This window comes from Pinus tabuliformis, chromosome X, assembly GCF_031772625.1.
Source record: "Pinus tabuliformis cultivar Carrire ecotype Pingquan chromosome X, CPIR1, whole genome shotgun sequence".
Lineage (NCBI taxonomy): Eukaryota > Viridiplantae > Streptophyta > Pinopsida > Pinales > Pinaceae > Pinus > Pinus tabuliformis.
The window spans coordinates 1,178,190,265-1,178,213,800 of NC_142308.1; the positions used below are offsets into that span (position 1 = coordinate 1,178,190,265).

At 35.5% G+C, this 23,536-nt stretch overlaps 1 protein-coding gene across 1 annotated transcript; it reads right to left on the bottom strand.

Annotated features, from left to right (window-relative positions):
• Positions 1 to 7,942: 7,942 nt before the first annotated feature.
• LOC149144148 (U-box domain-containing protein 35-like) lies at positions 7,943 to 12,438 on the bottom strand. The gene is made up of 7 exons (XM_089448511.1): positions 11,859 to 12,438; positions 10,613 to 10,731; positions 10,391 to 10,506; positions 9,933 to 10,096; positions 9,433 to 9,650; positions 9,114 to 9,350; positions 7,943 to 8,982 (listed from the first exon to the last, which is right to left on the bottom strand). Exons 1-7 carry the CDS (start codon positions 12,118 to 12,120, stop codon positions 8,272 to 8,274), a joined length of 1,827 nt encoding a protein of 608 aa, XP_089304637.1. The 5' UTR covers positions 12,121 to 12,438; the 3' UTR covers positions 7,943 to 8,271.
• Between the last annotated feature and the right edge of the window lie 11,098 nt (positions 12,439 to 23,536).

Consider the following 23,536-nt stretch of genomic DNA (forward strand, 5'->3'; position numbering starts at 1 on the left):
TTCTGCTACTGCCGGTTCGTCAATTTGCAACCACCAATTTGACAGAGGGACCTCCTCCACCCCCGAGGGGTGCGATTGGAATGAACAGTGCTGCACGTTATGGATAGACCGCAAACCCTAACAGAAAGTAGATTCCTCAGATTCCATTAAGTCTATGTTTTCTTTTTTACCTTGTACCTCTTTATATATATAGAATCATGTTCATTATATTAAAAAAAAATATCATAAATATGAAAACTTAATTAACATTTCCATGTCCATTTCCACCATTATAATTATAATTATGAAAGTGAATTAAATAAATAATTCAGTCAACTTCATGTTGTTGGTTGTTACTTTTTTTCACTATACCAATTCTTAGGTACGTTTTCCAACATCTTCATAAATATGAAATTTCTTTTCATGAACATGAAATGTATTTGATTAGAGTGTTTTTAGTGTGATGTCTAATATTGAAATTTTTAGTAGTGTGAATAATTTAATTTTTAATTGGATTTAATTGTATAGGAGAGATATGGTTGTTCTTTTCATAATTAATTGAAAATTGTTGTGATGTTGAAAATAGTTGACTGTTGTAGAACTAAATTAAAGATAATGTTAGCCTTTATTTGTTTTTAGTAATTTATGTTTTGTGTGGTGATATTTTCCGGAGTCATGGCGAGGTTCATCTAATTCTGATGATCAACCACAGAGGGTTCGAAACAAAGAGGTTGGTTAGAAACGTCCATTACAGAAAAACATGAATGTGATGACACCAGAAGATATCACCACACAAAATGCAGATCACAGAAGCCTCAAATCTATAATTTATGTTTTATTTTTCACATTAAGCTACCACTTATTTTAGGTTTATAACAGAAATGAAAATTTGCACGGATTCGTATGTAAAATTGTGAAAATCTTGATCATTATTTTAAAATTCTATATTTTGAATCTAAGATTTAGAGTTTTTTTATTACAAATTTTGTGTGCTAAAAGTGAATTTTATTTTTTTTAAATCATTGCTTTGAATATAATTATATAAATAAAAAATTATGAGTATGTGTGATTAAATGCTTTTTAAAATTATATAGCTAATTTCCAATTCTAAAAGTTAGTTATAAACATGCATTCAGCGGTGGTATTTAGTGGTATTTAGTTATAAGCATGCCTTCACTAATAAGTTTTATTTTTGAATAATCTTCACCATTAAGAAAAATTGCTATTCATTAATATTTGTACATGTACTATAAATACATATTTGAATATTATATCATTTGGTTTAAAAAAATTACTTATTTATAACTTAATTTAAAATTTTATATAAAAATTTATTAACATTTCAAAAATTTATACAAATTTTCCTTTGTAATAAAATGTTCCTTATCTCCACAAAGTTTTTAATACGTAAAAATCAGTAACCGAAATCCTAATATAAAAGTTTTATTTTTTAAAAACTAAATCAAGTAGATGATACAAATAAACCCGAAATATTTGATAACATGGACATTTACGGATTATTATTATAAAAAATTAAATAAGTTGTATAAAATAAATTTAATTATATTTTAAAAAATGAAATACAATAAATCGTACTTTTTATTAATAATAAAACAGTTGTTTAATTATTTTACTAAAAAAAGTTTAATAATAAAATAGTTGTTTAATCATTTTACAATTTATAAATTAAGTTTGTTGGTTCAAAATGTGTTGACAAATATTTTATAATGTAATGTACATAGAAAAATCTCTCATATTTAATATGGATCACAGAAAACTCAATTCAACAATTTATAAATCATAATTAAAAATAAAAAATTATGTATCAGTAAAAAAAACCAAATTCCAACAAACACAGTTTTTGAAATAAAAGAAAATGAGAAAATAGAAAAATAGAATTTGTGAGGTTGTTGAAATAAAAGAAAATATTAGCTAACTCGTTTTTCTGTACATATACTTCAATAAAACTATTCACTTGGCTCGCGTAATTTCAGTGTATTGTTTTTTATATATGGGCGGAAAAATTAGTGACTGTCCTCCCGCCATCCATGATTTGGGAATCAGAATTGGTTATATTTATATATATATATTTATTTATTTCAAATAGATAAAAACTATAGATTTAATTTATGTTTTTTTTTTTTATATTATAATATTTTTTTTTAATTTATTTATATATTTAATAAGTTTTAAAGAAAAAATCACAATTCCATTATAAAAAAAATCACCAGCTTTCCACTAAAACCTTCGAGACTCAAACTTAGAGGATGTCATTTACGAGCTGCTGTTTGAAAACTTCAACTAACCGGTGGGTAGATACGTGCTGTTGTATTTGACCGTTGAAAACTTGAATAGATGTGAGTTCTTGTTTTTAACTGTTCAACATTTTAACAATGCACAAAAGGTATCATTTGATTTGCATTTCCATGAAATTTGTTATATAAATTTTAAATTGTCAGATATTTGTAGTTTGTAGGTATAAATAAATTTAGTGGTTTTAAAAACTTTTCTGTAAAAGTAAAATTACAAAATTAGTATATAAGATTTTCAAAATTCCAAAAATATATCAGGAAAACTTGAAAACTATGCTGTGGACAAAAGCACCAGATTAAATAAACAAGAACATATCAAAATTCCTTTGACTTTCGTATTTTGGAAAAATTAATTAAGAAAAAACTATGGACAAAATATCAGAAACTTAAAAACCATGTTGTGGACAAATATATGAGAAATAATTTGAAAAAACCTATGTTGTGGATAAATATAGCCTTTCATTTGTGATAAAATTATGCAAACCAAAACAATTTCTTGGGACTGCCACTGCAGTTTGGTAATGGGTCGTGGTTTCACGAAGAAAATCGTGATTTTTCCGAATTGACATGAGCGTCATGAGACATGCTGCCAAGTTACTGGTCCATTGTGCTCCTCTGAAAGAAATGGGATGTCATACTATAAGTGATCGGTAGGAAGCAGTTTTGTTTTGTGTTGTGTTTTTATTTTTATTTTTGTTTTTGTTTTTATTTTTGTTTTGTTGGTGTATGATATATAATTATAATTTAAAGGTTAATGAATATATTATCATTATTATTATTATATATAATTTTTTATTTTTAAATTAAATTAAAAAAATTTAAAATATTAAAAATTATATTTTTAATAAATTTATATATTTTAATTATTTTTATAAATTCAGATATTTTCTAACGTCATTTATTTTATATATATATAAAGAGATAATCACCTCTATATATCATAAAATAAAATTTAGTTATTATAAATTAAAAAGAAAATATTATTATGAATGGTAATATTAAAAGAAAATGTAATTTGGAGAATGAATAAGGATAATTGAAAGTTGAATGTATATAAGTTAAAAAAATAATATTAAAATAGATTGGTCTTCTAAAGACAATGTAAATTTTGATTTTAAATAGAAATAATTAAAAGTAAATTATTATTATGAAAAATATTATAATATCTATTTTATTCAAGATAATCACTCTTTCATATAAAGAATAAAAATTAAAAGGAAAGTAATAATATGATTTAAATAAAAATTATTTATTTTAATTAGAAATAATAACACTTATAAAATATTATAAAGAGATTAATCATATGATTAAAATAAAAAATAATAATGTTATTTTAATTACAAATAATAATACCTACAAAATTTAATTCACTTGTAAAGAGAAGGGAAACTCAATACCGCCAGCGACCACTCCTCCCTCCTTTGTTGGAGGGGAATCCTCCCTCCTTTGTTGGAGGGGCTATGCCCTAGTGTGTATGTGTTGTTCCCTATTTTATGTTCGTCTTTTGTAGAATAACCAAGTCTTTCATTTACATTGGACCAAAAGACCACTTTTTATGATGGATCAATAGGTGTAAAAGAAAGGGTTTCTTTTGGAAATGTTGCATATTTATTGGGATTTAAATAATAGAGTGGACAAAGGTACTATGAATAGACAATTTTAGGAGTTTATTAATTAAGTGGATGAAATTTCATTTTTAATGTGAACTTTGTCTTGTAAACATTTTGTCTAGCTTACTTCTAATAGAACTATCATCATTTATAACATATTTCCATTTTCCTTCAATGGTACATTCATTGTCAACTATCAATTAGCTCATGCCCACTCAACATCTAACTTTGTGCATCTCCTTACTAGAGTAAGTCAAGTGACTGCAATATTTGAGAGTCATGGTATAAAAAAATTAAATAAAATACACACCTACCAAACTAGTAGGTGAAGATCATGGATGGGCATTGAAGAGTGTTAATTTGTGACTGAAGATGAATATTGATAATAAGTATTCTGAATATTAACCACAGTAGTCATTTTTAAAAAATGAGTACTAGGGTTATTATTTTGAACACTCATTCTCAAGTGTTAATTTGATTTTTTTTCTCCCATTGCATTCATTACCTTGGGCATACACACCCTGTGCATTAACTTAAACTAATAAATTTTCACTGATTTCAATTTATACTTGAGATAAAATGATGCATTAAATAAATTTGACTTTTTATTAATAACCCATTCTTTGTTATTCTAGTAAAAACCCATTATTTTAAATTCCTTATAAGATTATGTGTTAAAATTATGTGTTAGAGAACAATTAAAGTAAATTCATTATGCAAGGGTATATCATAAGTAGTTTCAGTAACCATAATGAAAATAATCATTACAACCATTTACTTGAAGTAGCAAATAAAGAGCTTCACAAATTAATGAACCTCATCGCATTACACTATTTCAAGGTTGAAAAGGAAAAGAGAAATATAAATGCACTAATCCATTGAGCCTTGAATGACCTTAATTGCATTTAATTTGCACATTTGAGCTTTGGAATGAAATATTCTAGGGAAAAGGTGATCCAGGTGGATGTTGGTGGCCACCCACCTATCCCACTTGGACCCCTAGAACTTCTTCTTTCAGTTTTTCAATTTCCTTAATTGTAGCGCAATTTACTATTTTTAGCAGTTTTTCGGGTCCTGAACTTCTGAAGCCATTTTGAGGCCCTAAACGACGTTTTTTGGGAAATCTAGGAGCAACATGGGTCCATGGGCCGATGGTGCTCTTCCCAAAGTTGTAGTGCTCAGATAGATCTTTTTGACGAGCTATTGTACGCTTCAAATGAAGATCGAGTGCCAAAGTAACAACCCCAGGAAGTTGATGTACCAACTTACTCAAAATGGGGCCCAAAATTTGGCGTTTCATCTTCTAAAGTTAGGTTTTGGGATGTTAAGGGTTTTCCATTGTTTCTCAACAATAAATAGGCCTTCGAGCCTCATTGTAACATAGTTCAAAGGCATGTAGCCGCCACATCTCTTCTCAAAGATAAGCTACCATCACCCTAGCTAGTCTATTTCCATTTCTGTTTGTAAGCATATTTCAGTATTTTACATTAATGAAATGAAGTATTGTTTCCGCTGCATCTCTGAGTTTATGGTTATCTTTCTAATTTGTTGCGTTCCTGTTTAAATCCGGATCAAAAGGAGACTATGATTTGACCATTTGACTACATAGCTTCCATAAGGGTCACTTGCCACCACCATGGTCAACCAATATTAGTTGTTTTCTTTTATTTTTGTAAATTTCATTGCTTTGTATTAATCAAGGAAGCTGGAATAGATAGAGAGATTAATGCTATGAGAGGGTATTCCAACTAAATATCTCAACCCCTGCCGCATAGACTAACTTGACACTGACTACATGCATACTGAAATTAAACAAAAATTTTCCCACCTAGGCTTACATACTTTCAGACCAAACATGATCGATAACTAGAGAAAGGCTACAAACATAAGACCATCTAATAATTGACCTCTACATTCATCTTTAGTTTCCCACAAACAAAACCACATGCAAAAAACCTCTAGCGAGAAACTAAAAGGATCACTTTTTTGCAAAGAGCGCTCCAACATCACCTTGCCAAAAGCAAACATCAACCCCAAATGCTTGTGCTGCAACAGTCTAAGGAATGCACAAGACCCATCAAAATGATAACCACCACAAACTGGAAAAAACCACAACCACAAGAAAATTAGGGTCACAACTCTATATGTCGATGTAATCCCAAAGGAAAACTACCCACACAGGGCTAGACTAGAACACGATAACAAATATTGGGGAGGTAAACCAAACCAACGCCCCCCCTCTCCCAACCAATTTCACTAGTCACCATAAGTCGACGATACATTTGTTGCAGCATTTGGACTTGAGCTACGGATTTCACCAAGGTCTCTTACTTCTGATTCACAAGGAACGTGGCTCTCAACGTGCCTTAAATGGGCATCAATCCCATCCACATAGAAGCACAAATTCCTCAACATCCTTTTGACATCTTTGACAGATGCAAATATTTTTTACTTCTCAACTTGTTTGTCTATGAGAACTAACCCCGATAGTGTCTTCATTTTCCAATGAAGAGGAATTGAGTTCTAGTATTCTTTCTTTCGTCCTCTTTAGTGTCCAGGATCTAGGACCCACTCACGCAAGTCTTCAAGCAATTCTGAATAGGATAATGACTTCCTCTCTTCTCCCACTTTTGTCTCTAGCTTTATTATCTCAAGACACACTTCTAGTGGAACTGCGTTAAAATAAGGTGCCATCGACTCATGAGTAAACAACCTTGCTCCCCTCTTCCCAAGCTGAGAAGCATTCCCTCCACCTATTTGGCTTCTTTGTTTATGCCTTGGTGGCATCTCGGAATCGGTAGGGCGTTGACTTGCTTCTCTGTGGGGATTACCCCTACCCATAAAAGGATAGATAGACCAAACCCTTTCCCTCTCAACCAAGTCACGATACCAACACACCAGTTCATCACAATAACCGCCAATGAAATAACTAAATTTAGATAACAAGCCACCTAAGCAAGGAGGGGATGATGCAAATTCAACAACTGGTTTAAATTCCTCTACCATTTGACCAAAACAAAACCACTCGATGACACCAGACCACCCCACAAAACCATACCAACTACAACGCAGTAGCGAGAGACTTGAGATACATTCCCTATATGAGAGATTGATGCAACATGTCGAGAGCATAACCCACAACAAGACCTACCTACAGATACCCACGTCGCAACTTAGAGAGCACAAACCTAAACACTCCAAGACCCAAGATAGAACAAAAGGGAGACTCACACTCCATGACCGAAGATAGAACCAAAGGGTGACTCACACTCCAAAAACACTTGACAAGCCAGGAATGGAAAAATATGCACACCTTGAAGCAAAAGCCCATAGAATTATAGATAGATAGCTGACCCACCCCGAAAAAAGAGAAAACAAAGGAAGAGAACTTACAGGCACATTTCTTTAGCCGCAAAGGTGGGCAAACCACTCCTGTCAACTAGCAGAAAATGCGAACCTAGTACACCACCTTCGTGCAGCAATAGGAGGCCAACCACAAAGAAATGCACCTCCTTAAGCAAATCACTGGAAAATTCCACACCAAAAAGGCTCCCTTTCTCCTATGCTTAGATAGTGTGCTCCACAAGGGAATTAACCTAAGTTCTCGCATTCACCTCATAAGTTGAACCACCAACCCTACACGCCATGGCCCAAGATCCACTCCAATGTTTTCCATGCATGCTGATGCATGTGATTCTAATGCGGCATATCTCCCACACTAATTGGAAGATTACAAGGCATATTGTGTCCTTTCTACATTAACACCGCTAAAACCCCTATAAAGAAACCAATATTAATTGTTTTTCTTTTTAACATTTTTAATAATTTTTTCATGAAAAGTATAGGTTTTATAAACTTTTTCATCTAACATCATCTTATTATCTACGTGCAATCCTTGAAGTAGCAGGTAATTATTGTTGTACATTGTAGATGTTGTTCGTGGAAGAATTCAAAACTTCTTATTTCCATGCAGCAAAATAAGAGATATTGTTCTCTTTGACTCTTCGACAGCTCGATGTTCTTAGGGAGGGATTCAAAACCTCTTATTATTAGGGAAGAATTCAAAACTTCTTATTTCTTTCTGGTAAAATTACAATTTTATGCGTTGTACAGGTCAAAGGTGTGATCGGGAGATTTTTTAGATTTTGCAAGATCGTACAAAACCTCCCGACAACTTTAATCAAAATTCTGAAATATTCTCAAGCATCTGACGGTTTGAAATTTGTACAGGGTAAGAATGTTTGCCTCTAGGCCAATTTACAAAAAAGGAAGAATTCGTACGAAGGACGAATTTTTTCTTGTAAGTCAAGTTCTCAATGAAAATATTGCAAATGTGAGGGCCCGACTGAAGTAATGGAGAATGCTCGTAGCTAGGGGATGCAGTCCTCAGAATGTGCATTTTTGAGATCTCTGAACTGATTTAATTTTGGCAGAATAACTGTCTTCATATCCGGTCTGTCTCGGCGCCGCAATTCTGTGCATTTGAGGGCAAGTTCAGCAAACTCTTCAGTTTCCCTAAGAGGCCAGTCCCCAGCCGTTTTGTCCAGAATTTCATTGAGTGAGCCCTCCTGGATGGCTTTTTGAACGTCCTCCATAATACCCATTGGGGATTTGGCTGTGAGCAATTGCAGGAAAATGATTCCCATAGCATATACATCAGACGCAGGAAACAATGTTCCGGTCCGTACGTATTCTGGATCCATATAATAGAAGGTGCCAGCAAGGACTGTCATCTTGTATTCAGTAAGAGCGAAAGAGATTGGAGGAGGAATGAGCTTCGCTAGTCCTACATCGCTGATTTTGCTCACAAAATTGTGATCTATCAATATGTTGGCAGGCTTTAGATCACGATGAATGATTGGCTCTGGCGTGGTGGTGTGAAGAAAATGAAGAGCAGTAGCTATTTCTGAAGCCATTCGAAAGCGGATAAACCATGGAAGAGAATCTCCGTCACCCCTGTGGAACAACTGATCCTCTAAACTGCCATTTTCCATATATTCATAAACTAGACATCCGCGATCAGGGCAAGCGCCAAGCAGCATAACCATGTTGGGGTGATGTATGCGGCTTAGAATCTCAATCTGCAAAAAAATATTCAAGAGAGATTATCCGACGCTTATTCAAATTCTGTTTATTTAACCTTCCATTGTCGTTAATTGATACTAGACATGGAAACAATACAGCTAGTAAATCACCCAAATTCTTTTCATACCTCGCGTTGGAATTCATCTCTGCCTTGAGCTGTATCATCTTGGAGAACTTTGATAGCCACAGTTGTATGATCTAAATTGGCCTTGTAGACTGGGCCATATCCTCCCTCGCCTATTTTAAGTGATTCAGCGAAGAAATCCGTAGCAAATTTAATTTGTTCTATTGAATATCTTCTAAATCTCTGATCAGAAGTATCATTTGTGTCCTCCAGTTTCCCGAACTCTAGACTTATAACATCCTGTCACAAGTAGTCCAAATTTTTTTAAGCAAGATTCAAATATTTTTATTTTTTTTGTTATCAGGTAGCAAAAGATGCTGACCTTGTCCTCTGCAGCAGTTGCCTTTTCAGATGTGCTTGTCTTTGAGCTGTTACCTGCAGATCTATTTCTCACCAGGCTTCTTGAAAAGAAGCTACTTATGCTCCGCTTTGATACTGATGCCGTTTCAAAATCTCTTCTGATTTTATCAAAACGCTGGTTGCCATTTTTATCTCTGATATTTCTTTCACTACATTCCAAAACCCTCTCCCCTGTCATTTCTAAAACAATAAAAGAAATATAGCTCAGAACAATGACAAGACACAGGTTTATATTTATTTTACTTTGATTCTATTACAAAACGTAGAGTGAAATCAAAAGAATCTAAAGCACCACTGATATAATATAGCTCGTTTCAAACAATTTTCATTACGTAAATTGCAGGCAAGAGAGATTGCCAAAAATGAATATATTCACAAAACAATCCACCTAACGGTAGAGAAATTATCTTGCCAAAGAATACAGTATAGAGAAACTGTCTTTGCCAAATAATACTTTAATACCTCTTGGTTGTAAAGCGTATTCTGAATTATTTGTTCTGCTGCTGTGTGCTGAAGTATTCCGAGGATGCACTGAAACCAGTTTTCCTTTTGCTATAACATACACATCACAAAACCTTGAGGCTTTCTTTGCTATACTTGTTGGCATATCACGGGATTTAAGTTTCCTACAAAAAAATTCAGAGTATGGACATTGATAATTCTATGACATGAAAATAGCATTTAAGATAGAAAAAGTATAGAAACACCTTTAATTCAATGCAAGAAATGGCCTTAATTGATTACTGTGTGTTCCCCAAGTGCTCTGTCCAATCCAAATTTTGTTGAGATAAGCAGACAATAAATCGAGGCAGATAACAATTGTAACGAGCAGCAGAAGTGCTACCAAAATTTGGAAGATTTTGTTCATCAATGGAAGGATGTGGAGTTATTTAATTGATACATCAATAAATTCAATTTACCGTAATATATTATTAGAAGACCCCACAACGAGCTTTCCGATTTTTGAATTTGAGATATATTCCAAAATCGCCTTTGATACATCATTATCTTCAAGCAAAATTGTTTGTGCTTGTACCTGATTTCCATTGACAATGAGTAAATACTACTGCTTGATTCTAACATGGCAAAACAGCTGCCTCATAATCAAAAACTTCTAAGAGGAGGCAGAGTTTTCAGATGACCTTTTTGCTGTCACACATCTGCTGAAAAGGCCATAACATATGACGAGTTTCTGATGCAACGTTATCCATATAAGCAGTCACAACATCCATGGATAAGTGTGCAATTGGAATGTTCCCCACTGCAAACCAGAAACACTCTAAAGTTATATCAAGTGTATTAGAATCACACAAAATTTAAAAGCCTAGAGCTTGCTTTTCATTTTCAAAGGAAAAAACTTTCAATGTTTAAGAGAAGATATATAGGACTACTGGTGAACTTGCCATGGAATGGAATAAATGAGCAGAGTTCATTTTAATTTTGAATTTTATTAAAGTAACATAGTTTCATTTTAATTTGGGATTTACTGACTCTAAATAATATATAAAAAAAGTGTAACCTTATTGGTTTCGACACTATAAATTTTTTAACAGGGTAAAAGAGGTGTATTGCTGTTGCCCCTCTCAATGTTTCAATCACTGGTGTGTTGTTATTATCTTCCTCAAAGTTTGATTGATTCCCCTTAAGTGGCATGGTGGCTCTTTTCTAATCTTATATGCTCAACCAGAGAATCATTAAATTAATACGAACTAGCTAACTGAAACAGAGAGTGTCCCACCTACTGGATACACATCGTAAAATAATCATTCAGTGCCTTCTTGCTATATTTACACAACCACCAAAACCATACTAGCTTCTTATAATATTTACACAACCACCAGAACCATACTACCCTAGAGAATGGTTTAGAAGGGTTTTGTTGATTTTACACCCAAGAGTTTGGGTTAGTTCATAATTCCTGATAAGCTTTTGGATGGTGGATATTCTTCATCAAAATAGAATTTAGGATGCTTTATATTCATCATCAAAATATAATTTATATGTTATTATAGTTATATAAATTAAATGGTTGATAAATATTAATAATTGATACTTATGTGTTATTTGATTATGTGGAAAATTAGTAAATTATGACAAGAATAAATATAAAAAACTGAAATCTTTCTTCTTAATTTTATTTTTCCTAAACAAATATTGTTAAATTATCAAATCTAAATGAACCATAATATTTTTTTTAGTAAAAAATAGAAATAGTGTTAAATTATTAAATCTAAATGAACCATCATTTTTATTTAGTAAAAAATAAAAATTTTAGAACCCATATTGCAAAATAGCCTGTTGATCTACCTCTGTTCAATTTGGAGAATAAAGGATTGAAATTCATGATAAACGAGAACACAAAGAAGTTATGAATTAGAATTATCTTACTGGGAGTTGGAATGGAAACAATGGGCTGCCTCACATGTACCAGCATCAATCCATCTCCCTCGAAAACTAGGTTATCCAATGCCCAATTAACTGTATGCCGGCTATTCTTCTCCACACATACTGCAACTAGAGAAAAAGAGGATGCAGAAGCGGCAGAAAACTGTGAAGCAGAGGAGGCAGTAGGAGCAGAAACCTGTGAATTCTGTCCAAACTCGTGAAACATAATTTTGTCTTTCAAGCCGCCCATTTCGCTAAACAACATTCATGAACACGAATTTTCTCCAAGACAGCCACGCAATTTCGTCTACGGCTCATCTTTTTCCATCAAAACTAAATATTTTCAACATATTTCGGCCTAATATTGAATTCCCATTTTTTTCTCCAAATACCAGATCAGGGAGTGAGCTGCCAACATCACGCACTCGTCCAACGATCGCCCATATTCTATTCGGAGCAGGGAAACTAAATTCCCTTTGCAATTACCATTCCTTGGGGTTTTTCTTGCCTCCCTTAACGAGCAAGCAACCCGAGATTTCCTTATCACAGATTTCGTATCTGCCTGATCGATATGCGTAAGTTTAGAGATAACATGGTCCCCCAGCCTGATTAACAGCTGTAATTGATGTGAACATACTTATCTGGTTTACCGGTAAGTTTTTGATTAAATCTTCTCACCTAACAATTAAATCATAACAATAAGACTAATCATTATAATCAGTTATTCTAGTTTTATAGACACCCTAAAGATTTCCTACTTTTATAATGAGTGGAAACTAAAACCGCCTCAACTTCTCTTCCCCAAAATTAAACCAGTAAAAACTAAACCTTCTCACCTAACTAACAATTAAACCACAGCAAAAAACTAATCACTATAGTCAATTTAGTCAATCCTTATAGATATTTTATAGATACTCTTAAGATTCCCCACCTAGATACCTTTAAGATTCCCCACCTCGATCCATCCTGTAACCGATGTGAAATATGCTGTCTGTATTTGAAGGTCAACCAAGCGAGAGTTAATAGGTGGAAAATTTTAAAAAATTACATTTCCATTTATTTAATTCGGATAATCTAAATCTAAATTTTCATCAATCAACTAAAATGAATAAAACTCTAATTTAAATATTGATAAAAAGCTGATTTTTTCACGTCCAATCTTGTCACGTGTATATCACATATAATGCTGACGTGTCTATTGCGTATCATACTCACTCTTTCGTCTGGTAGGCCTGCGGCACCGGACCACCAACAGGAAGATTCGTGGCTGTTTTTCAAGTTGAAGTATGGGTGTTTTACGTCTCGCGGTTATACTTTTTTGGGTTAAATTTGAAATTTAGAAAAAAAAAAAAAGAAGAAGCAGCAGCTTGAAAAGTCGCTGTCGACAGAAGTATGAGAAAAACTAAACAACAAGATGTCCGAAATTCCACCGTCTTTTATTAAAGAAGAAGAGAGAAAGAAAAACTAAAACACCTATGCTGTGGACAAAAATATACGAAAAACTTAAAAACTATGCTGTGGACAAATATATCAGGAATACCTGAAAAAGAAACATACGATGTAGTTAGTTAAATATAGTGGAGTAATTTATTGAGGTGGAGAAATTGTTTGGACAGTCAAAAGTGGTTGGAATCTGGGCAAAAAATTTCAAAAAATCTTGTAGAGGCAGTATTTGAATCTTGTTCTTGATAGTGGAAATGAATTCAGCACCATCAAAAACATCTAAGACACTTAAAATTTTGAAGTTTAACAACTATAACTTGGATTTACAGAAATCTTTGCCAGATTTTCTCTAAATATAACCAGAATTTCTATAACTTTTTGAGCAATTCCTCCGACTAATTAGACTGGCAAATATAGCTTTTTACCTGCGATTAAACTTCTAATTATCCAAACCACAATAATTTGTTGAGACTACCACTGCAGTTTGGTAATTGATCATGGTTTCATTAATAACGTCCTAATTTTTTCTCAATTGACGTGAGCGTCATGAGGCATGCTGCCAAGTTAGGGGCCCATTGCGCTCCTATGAAGTAAAAGGCCATGCTACCAAGTTAGGGGCCCATTGCGCTCCTATGAAGTAAATGGGAGGTCATGCTATCAAATGATCCATAGGGACGCTAATTTTAAATGGGATTTTATCACATAATGATGGAAGGGATGATGATTTTTAAATTAACCATTTTTTTTGGGTCTTTACACACTATATTATTATAATTTAAATGTTAATTGATATATATTTTAAATGTTAATAAATATATTGTTTTGGTTTTAGGTAACCCAGAAGAATTGGTAACTCTCTTAGTTTTGTATGGGTTACTATACTTCTAGAGTTGACCATCGCCTTTCTTTTAGTTGATTTAGCATATCTTTTTCTCTTAGTTGATCGGGTCACTATTTAGTCTTGGATCTCTTAGTTTACAAGATTTCACCAATTGAACTTTCAAGTGACATAAATATATTGTTATTTTAATTGATCATGGTTAAATTACTATTTTTATTACTATTATAATCTAGATAGTTTTGGTTTTTGGTAACCTAGAAGAATTGGTAACTCGGTAAGTTTTGTATGGGTCACTATACTTCTAGAGTCTACGACTGCCTTCCTCTTAGTTGATCTACCACATCCATTTCTCTCTAGTTGATCTACCACATCCATTTCTCTCTCAGTTGATCGGGTCACTATTTAGCCTTGGATCTCTTAGTTTACACGACTTCACCAATTAAACTATCCAGTGACATAAATATATTGCTATTTTAATTGATCATGGTTAAATTATTTTTTTATTAATATTATAATTAACATAATGCTTCATAACACAACTAACCCCATGGGAATTATAATTTAATCCTTAATACCTATATATTTTTAAAAGATATTTATAAGCTTCTAGCATTAGTATTATCATCATCATCTTCTTCTTATATATAGATATAGTAAATTAAAATACTTATATTACTTCAAAGAACCAGAGTACATCATAGTCATCTAGGTGACCAGAGGGAGGAAGAGCATCTCGGCCTTTGCGATCAAATAGCAACAAAAACTAAAAACTGGGACCAAACATATAATTTTCGATCCAAACATAGACAGGGAAAACATTTTTATGTTGACAAATTTTACTGAAAACCGATCGCAAATTTGAGAGACAAGGCTCCAAGCCTAACGTTGCCACCATAAAAACACCATAGGTAGTTGGCTCATACGCCGCACCAGGAAAACCAATGATCCATGCCTGATTTGCATTAAACACCAACAAAAGAAGTGACCCTCCTTCACCCAAAGCTCCACACTAGCTGTTGAGTTTCATCCATTTATCACTTTCGAAACAAAAACTGGCCTCCACGACTAAGGATTAAGGATTAAGACCACAAACAAAACTTTAAGACCGACAGTTGCAAACCCTTTAAGCCGCTATTATACAGAATAAGAGGATTGTCACAAAACTCATCACACCCAACAAGGCAAACCCATAAATAACCCACCACCTTTTACTCGTGCTAGTTATTCTCTCAGTAAGAGATGTTGGCCGAAGCTCGTGCACTCGAACATAGGGGATCCAATTGTTCCCCTCCTTCAGAATTACAGGGTATGTGGCTTTCAACATGCATCAGGTGGGTTGCTATATTATCCACATAGAACCTCAGGTTCCTTAACATTCTTTTCAGATCTTCAATAGAGGAAAATATATTATATTTCTCCACATGCTTGTCCCTTAACACCAACCCCATAAGTGTTTTCATTTACCAGTGAAGCACCATTGAAATTAGGTACTTCTTGCACCTTCCCCTAGTATTTCCACAAACTGGAACCCATCTTGACATGTCTTCCAACAATTCTATGTCCAAGAGAGATTTTATCTCTTCACCAACATTAATCCCCAACTCACAAATCTCTTGGCATGCTTAAGGAGGAATGACATTAAAATAGGGCACCATTGAGCCTTGAGCAAACAACTTGCACCACGTTGGCTTGGATGAACTCTAACTCCTCTTCTCCTCCTGCTTCTCCATATATTCTTGGGCAACATCATAGAAACACATGAGGATTCTTCCGCTTCCTTCAAAGCATTGCCTCTGTTTGCAAAAGGAAAAATCGATTGACTTGACTCGACCTTGCAAGGCCTGAGTACCTCTAGATAATGTCATCACGAAAATATCAACCACAAGAATTGACTTCCGACACAGACTCACCAAAGAAGGAGATGAGAAATTCCTTATCACCCAAAGACTTAGTCCCATTTACCATTGAGAAAACTAAGTAAAACCTTAGGACCTAGGAAATATAACTGCACTCAAAATCCCAAAGAGAAATAAAGAAACCCCGCCCACAACACAAGGAAATAATTGCAACCAAAGGCACCCAAAACACCCTTAGACTCAAAACCCCAATCCCAACTTTTCCAAGAGGACATAGACACAACATCCAAGGCTCAACCGAGGTTATAAAGCCTCCAAAGTCTCCATCCCTCAAAATAAAAAACAAATTCAATTGTTACAACACTAAACCACGAATTCTTTTTTTCTCATAAGAACTATGAAAGCTAATCTAATTTGAACAAACAAGACCAAAATGAACTACACATGCCTTTCCACTTCTAACTACTAACAATAAATTCCAGCAAAAAGCTACCATATCCTCACCCTAATGCAACTGAGCCAAGAAACTCTGACGAGGTGAACAAATTATGGATTCTCACGACTCGATTGCTCCCTTCTGAAGCGAGAACTCAACCCCAACAAGTTCTATCAAATTGTTATGCTACAAAATCCATGGAATCACCCTCCTTTCCAAAGATTCGCCCATGACTCTTGTTTCCCAACTATTGAAACAAAACAACAAGAGACTCCCGGCTCCCCCATCCCATATTTCACAAATGCCACCCATCTCCATCCCCGTCAATTCATAACCCCTTCGTCAATTGGACGGTTCCATTCTCCGTGCCAAGTACGTATGCCCTTCACCAATGTAGAGTTAATACTATGAGGGTGGTGGGCAGATGTCTTTATCACCCCACCTTCCTTCTTAACACACTTGTTGGGGAATATATATATATATATATATATATATATATATATATATATATGAGATTTTTTTTTGACAATACAAAGGAACAAATATTCCCTATGATTATAGAAAATATTTTTTATAATTATTACTAAAATTATTTTTAAGAAATTCATGTACTTTGTAATAGCATTTATCCTTAGTCACATTAAAAAAATAAAATATGATAATCTCAAAGAGGATATTCGCATATATATATTGTAAAAATATAATTAGTTATCTAAATATACTCATATATTAAAAATAAAACATTATCAAGGATTAGAATTTTAAAGGAAAATGTAAATTGTATTGAATAATTTGAGGTCTAAAGTGGGCCTCCTAAAAAAAATTAATAGAATAAAATTAAAGAATTTTCTTCTCACTTTTTACAAACCATTTTTAAATTCAATTAAAAAAGTTGTAAAAAATAAAATTAATAAAAAAGAATATTGTTGTGAGTAAGTGAGGTTTGAAAGAAAAAGTCATTTAAGTAACCATTACATTCATGAATGAGTTAAATCACCATGCTCGATGATGAATATTCCGACATGTTTGGGATAATATAATCTGAAATAGTCCAAATCTCTAAAAACCTTTTCATTATATTAGGCGCTCTTAGCTTGCAAGAGCTACCCACCAATGCTGAAAATATTTTAGAGGGCCTGAGTGAGTGACAATGTCGATCACCACATAAAATGATTTGGAGGAGGTCCTTGATTGGTTTCCTTGTAGGAACAGAGATAATTTCCCTTTTCTAAGTTGCATTGGGAGTAAGTGTAACATTTCCTCTTCAGTTTCATTCATGCGAATTTTTCACCCTTTTCCTTTTTCGTCCTATGATTTTTTTTTTTGTTGGCAAATTGTCTAGTTCAAGTATAAAGATGGGTTTCATAGGATGAAGTTAGCCTTGAATTATAAATATGGGTTTAATAGGATGATGTTAGGCTTGAATTATAAAGATGGGTTTCATAGGATGATGTTAGCCTCCAGACACTACACAAAGAACATGTTGCATGACCAAAAAAACGAAGGAAGATAAATTTCAAAGAATGAAGGTGTTATTTTCATTTTAGGTATTTATGCATTTTTTTTTGTTATTTCCTTTCATATTGCTTGCAATTATGAGAGTGTATCATTTTTTAGGTCCAAGGAAAAGACTCGATAGATATGCATGTTGGTTGCGTTAAATTGATGTGCAGAAGTATGGTTTTATTTTGATGAGGAAGTATAAATAATATAAATTGTGTCAATGTAATGATAATGATATATAAATTGTGTCATCACATTCACATGTTGAGTGTTCTTCAATTAAGGGAACAGTGTTATCTTTACCCTAAATTTTTTGATAGTTCTTTGTTGAGGTGCTTCTACTCATTCATAGGAGGATGGCCATCAAAGAAGATGCAGAACAAGCTTCTTCCACAATTATCTTTATTTCCAATTTCTACCCAAATTTCATCAAGGGGGTCATTAGAATTTGGTGTATCATCGAGCACATTATCTTTGGTAGTAGTTGGTTTCTCCTTATTTTGTAGGCCCCTCTATTCATTGGATGGAGTGGGTTAACTAGAAAGATATTACTGATTTTTTGTGTATAGGGATGACTCTTCTTTGTAATATCCCTCAGTATACCTCGTACAAAATTCATAGGATTAATTTTTTTACAAGTTTTACCAACATGTAGCATTCCATGAATGACTTATCACATACTCTTAATCTGATCATTAAGTGATATAATCAAAATCACTAAGTGAAATAATCATATAGATGAAATAATGAATTGCGTAAAAAAATAATCATTAGTGCAACTTGTTTTCACAATGCATTTTGCTGCAACTTTGCATCATTATCATCGTTTAATTAACGAGGGATTATTAAAAACATGATGCATGATAAAATATGTAATGTTATGTGATGGCGATCCCGAGACGGTTGCGTGGCAACTGGCCTGTCCTTGGTCCTTCCCATGTTGGCACACACCGAGGTTTGGTGAGGGTTTATGGCGCCTTCAATGTGCATCTGGCCCGAGGTTGGTCTCATTTTATGTGAGCACGACATCTATGGTATGGCTCGACCTGGGCTCATTTGCATTATTGTTCGTTTGAGTTATGCTTTTGTTCCTCTGTGGCTCATCTGGTTCAGCTCTGGAAAAAAGATGGGTCTCTGTTGCCCGTTATCCTCTTGGTTCTTCTCTGGTTCCGGTCCTTTACCGTTTTCTACTTATATAATGTTTTTCGTTGGACCTGGTGGTTGTTGTACACTTGGTTTTCCGTGGAGGTCTCAGGTTTGGTTTGTCATTTTGGGTATGCCTTATTTCAACTATTTGTGAACGATTCTTTTACAACTTGCAGGTGATGTTTTCTAACTGGGTTTTGGTCGCATTTCACTGGTCCTCTGCCTGTTACTCTCAATGATGGGTTGGCTGCTTATTTGACAGGCAAAAACCCTATTCTGATTCCACTTTTCGCCTTCCTGTAGTTTTTATTAATGACCTTGCTCCTGGTGAGCAGGCTGTGGTATCATGGCACCTCGGCCGTTGGTTGCGCTCAGGTTGGGGTTTCAACTTGTGGCTTGGTTGTGGAGTCTGACCTCCCCTTCAGGTATTATTACACAATAATTTGTCATTGTCCTCATCTCGGTCCATTTGTTGTGTCATGTATCAAATACACATGTCCATCTGTTCCCACTTATCTAAGAAGATTAAGCAAGTGCTCTCTAATGCTGAAGATTGACCCTTTTTGCCTAAGTTTCTACATCGTCACGAGTAAACCCTTAAAATGCATGATGGTTCCTTGTCATGAACTGTATCGTCGCGACACCGTCGCTAAAGTACATCAGTTTCTTGCGACGGTTGAATTTTAGGGCTTGGCACGACCCCGTGAGATATTTATTGCGACGATTGGTCTGAATACATTGCCTCCGTGCGATGCCGTCGCTGAGACTTGGTTCATGACCCGCAATGACCCAAATTTGGTGAATTTGTTCAAACAGTCGGCCTTCTGGGTGTTTCTAGAGCTGGTTGTCGGGTCAGTTTGGGTCGCTTTTGCTCCTCTGGGATGGTGGTTCCGCCTCTTGTGCAACCTCCCTTGAGGATAAGCTCCCTTTCCCTCATTTCATGGAGACTCCTCTTATAAAATCACTCACCATTGCTATGATCTGCTAGTTTTTTGCTAGTTAGTCCTTTAGTGTTGGAATTAGTGTTTTCTAGTTCTTTTAAGTTTGGTTTGAGATTAAGTAGACAGCTTTGGTGTGAGTGTGGAAAGTGTGGGATTGCTGAAAGTTTGATAAGAGGTTGTGGAGTGCCTTAACTTTGTATGAGAGATTGATAGAGAGAGAGTTATTGTCCTTTTGGGAGACCAATTCTTAAGAGTGAATGCTTGAAGGAACATACCAACGGGACCCTCTAAGAAGACTTGCGACGTCAAGGTGTGGTTGTAAGTTTGCTTTTGATTCATTTTTAATACAAACAGTGATGATTTCCTATATCTTGTGTATAATTTACTTGATAGCTTGTGACTCCTTGACTTTACAAGTAAATAGATCATTATTGTTCTCGGTTATGTGCTCTGTCGTTTTCTTGTGGTGTTTCAAGTTGATTGCTCATTGAGGAGAAAGAAACGGAAGCTGGAGCAACGCGATGGAAACTTCATCAACCACCAGTTTGAGGTAGGCATCCAACGATGACTATTAAGGGAATCAATTGTTGTTTTGTCTTTGCTGTGACTAGACCCACTCTAGGGCTAGCTCGTGGAACTTTCCAGGACTTTAACTCGCTAGCTATGGCATTTTTAACTCATTTTCAATTACCGATTCGATATGAAACGGGCACACATCTCTTCACATCTTTGAAGCAGACCACGACCACGCATATCTCCGATCATATCCATGAATGGAGGAGGCTTCGTCATCTAATTAAGTTCTAGATCCCTGATCAGCTTCTGACTGACTGGTTTACAACCTCGTTCATCGGTCTGATAGCCCGGGACGTTGCTATGGGGGCATGTGTTACTGAAGAGAAAGCTATTGCGCGTGCTCAGTATCTAGACTTCGTTTACTCCTAGTCCGATACGCTATATGATTATTTGCCTGATGCTCCGCGGCCCAAAATGTCCAAAGATCTGTCAATGCCATCTGTTGACGGTGTGATTGGTTCCATTAATGCATCCTCCATAAAGTCTTTCACGAACCCTGCGAAGCAAAAGTCTGCTGCTCCAACCTAAAATGCTTCTCAGGCCCCACCCAATCCCAGTGAAACTTCCAAAGTTAACGTCGTCCAGTCCACCACAACAGATAAAACTTCGAAAGGTAAGAAAAAGGGTAAAGGGAAAAATAAATTCGATTAACCAAAGCAGGATCCTCCTAAGCCTCCAGTTGAAGATGGTGCCAAGTGCAAACCTAAGTACTCTTGTCTCATTTGCAACGAGGATCACTATACTAAATATTGTCGTAGACAGTCTGAGGTTAGTCGTTTGCTTAAAGGCACCCCTGGGACTCCTGCTGTGCTCAAAGAGCCTTTTCCCTAGCAACAGACTCAAATGGTGGCTCATCAACCTCAATCTTCTTCCACTTTTGGCTCTCAAGTCTTCATGGCTAGGACGATTCCCATCCATATTAGTACTCGGTCAAAAGAATATCCTCCGCCCGCCGAGAAGGAAACTGAAGTCCCCTCCAGTGTTCCTTCATCTAGTATTGGTCCCCTCCATATCGAGTGACCTAGTACCGAGACGGTCATTCGACCTCCTCCTAAAGGAGTACTCCAGAAGTCTTCCTACAACCCTAATGCTTGTGCTACGTAGCACTATAGCATTGTTGAGGACCTAGCCCAAGCTCCTTCGGCTATGTCTGCATTGGAAGTCCTCCAGAGTTATCCCTCCCAAAGGAAGTCTCTGCTATCAGCCATTGGTGGCATTGACCCAGCTGATTCAGATTTGATTACTTTTGATCTCGATAATCATGTACCGGACTGCCTCATCAGATCACCTTCCTCATTTAGGTCATGATTAACTCTAAGAATATTCACCGCATTGTTAGTGATGAGGGCGCTTCCACTTGCATCATGTCTGTCACTTGTTGGAAGGCCATTGGTTCCCCGACCCTGAGTCAGTCTCCGAATACCTTGGAAGCCTTTGATAGAAGAGATTCCCATCCTTTTGGTATCCTCCCGCATTTTACTCTGGAAGGAAAGACGGTTGAAGTTGAGGTCAAGGTTGTCGATGCAAATTTAACTTACAACCTCCTCTTGGGACGAAGCTGGACATATGCCATGCGAGCCGTGGCTTCATCTCTATTTTGTGTTCTTCGTTTTCCCCATCAAGGGAAAATTGTCATGGTTGACCAATTGTCCTTCTTCGCTTCTTCTTCTTTTGATGGCAACATGCCTTTTGTTGAGCATACCATTGTTCCATATGAGAGCGTGGGAGCAAGAATTTTTAAAGATCCTGCCCTTATGGGTGTTTTTCCGCTCCCACCTCCCAACATCGCTCCCGTCAATATGAGATCTGTCTGTTCTGATCCTTGGGTCCTTCCTCCCGTCGATCAGGTAGAATATTGGGGCGATGCCATGTCGTTGAGTCCGACCAAACTCAACTATGTCGAAATTGTTTCTACTTCAGCTTCATCTTTTGAACTTGCTCTGTTGAGCAAGGCTCTCGATGCATATATACAATCCCCTTGGCTCAGAGATAGCACTTCCTTAGATCCGTTATAGGAAATCTTTCCTTCTGATGAAGCGATTATTGAGACGATGTCTTTCAAGGAACCTTCTTGGTTTGATCATCACCATCGCTCCTCGTTTCTCCCTAGCCACGGGGCTATGACTACTTGTCTTGTACGGTTTACTTCCTGTGTCCCCTCCCAACCCCTTCAGATGCCTATTCAAATCTACGGAGTGTTCTCTGAAGGAAATATAGGGAACATTATGCAAACCATGCCTGTTGACATCTCTGTCAAATCGGGGATTGTCGAGAATGTTCACATTGGAGTAACCTGTACTCCAGAGGAGATTCAAATTTATACTGATATTTTTAGAGAATTTCGTGACATTTTTTCTTGGTTCTATGAAGAGATGCCCAGAATTGATCCTAGTAGCGTGGTGCATGAAATACCTACATATCTGAGTGCCAAATCTGTTCGACAGCGTTTACGCCCCGTGCACCCCCGAAAGGATGCAGCTATTAAATGAGAAGTTAAAAAACTTCTTAAAGCTGGTTTTATTTACCTTATCCCGCTCACTGATTGGGTTTCTAATATTGTCCCTGTGACCAAGAAACAGGGCTCTATTAGGGTTTGTGTTGACTACCGCGACATTAATTGTGCCTGTCCCAAAGATAATTATCCTACGCCTTTCATTGACCAACTCATTGACGATTGTGCTGGAAGTGAGATTTATTCGTTTATGGACAGCTTTTCTGGTTACAACCAGATCAATATATTGCCGATGAATCAACACAAAACTGCCTTCATCTGCCCGTGGGGTACCTTTGCCTATAAGAAACTCCCTTTCGGTCTTAAAAATGCCGGTGATACCTTCCAATGCGCAATGTTTTATGCGTTTCATGATATTCGTCACATTGTGTAGCCTTACCTAGATGACCTTCTGGCCCATTCAGTGAAGCACCATGGCCATCCAAAT

Excerpts from the sequence above, each read along its gene's own strand:
- LOC149144148 (XM_089448511.1), bottom strand. The coding sequence starts at position 12,120 with ATGTTGTTTAGCGAAATGGGCGGCTTGAAAGACAAAATTATGTTTCAC. Across the intron at positions 10,732-11,858 it reads TGTTTCCATTCCAACTCCCA|TGGGGAACATTCCAATTGCA; the intron begins GTAAGATAATTC and ends TCTGGTTTGCAG. Across the intron at positions 9,651-9,932 it reads ATACGCTTTACAACCAAGAG|AAATGACAGGGGAGAGGGTT; the intron begins GTATTAAAGTAT and ends TTATTGTTTTAG.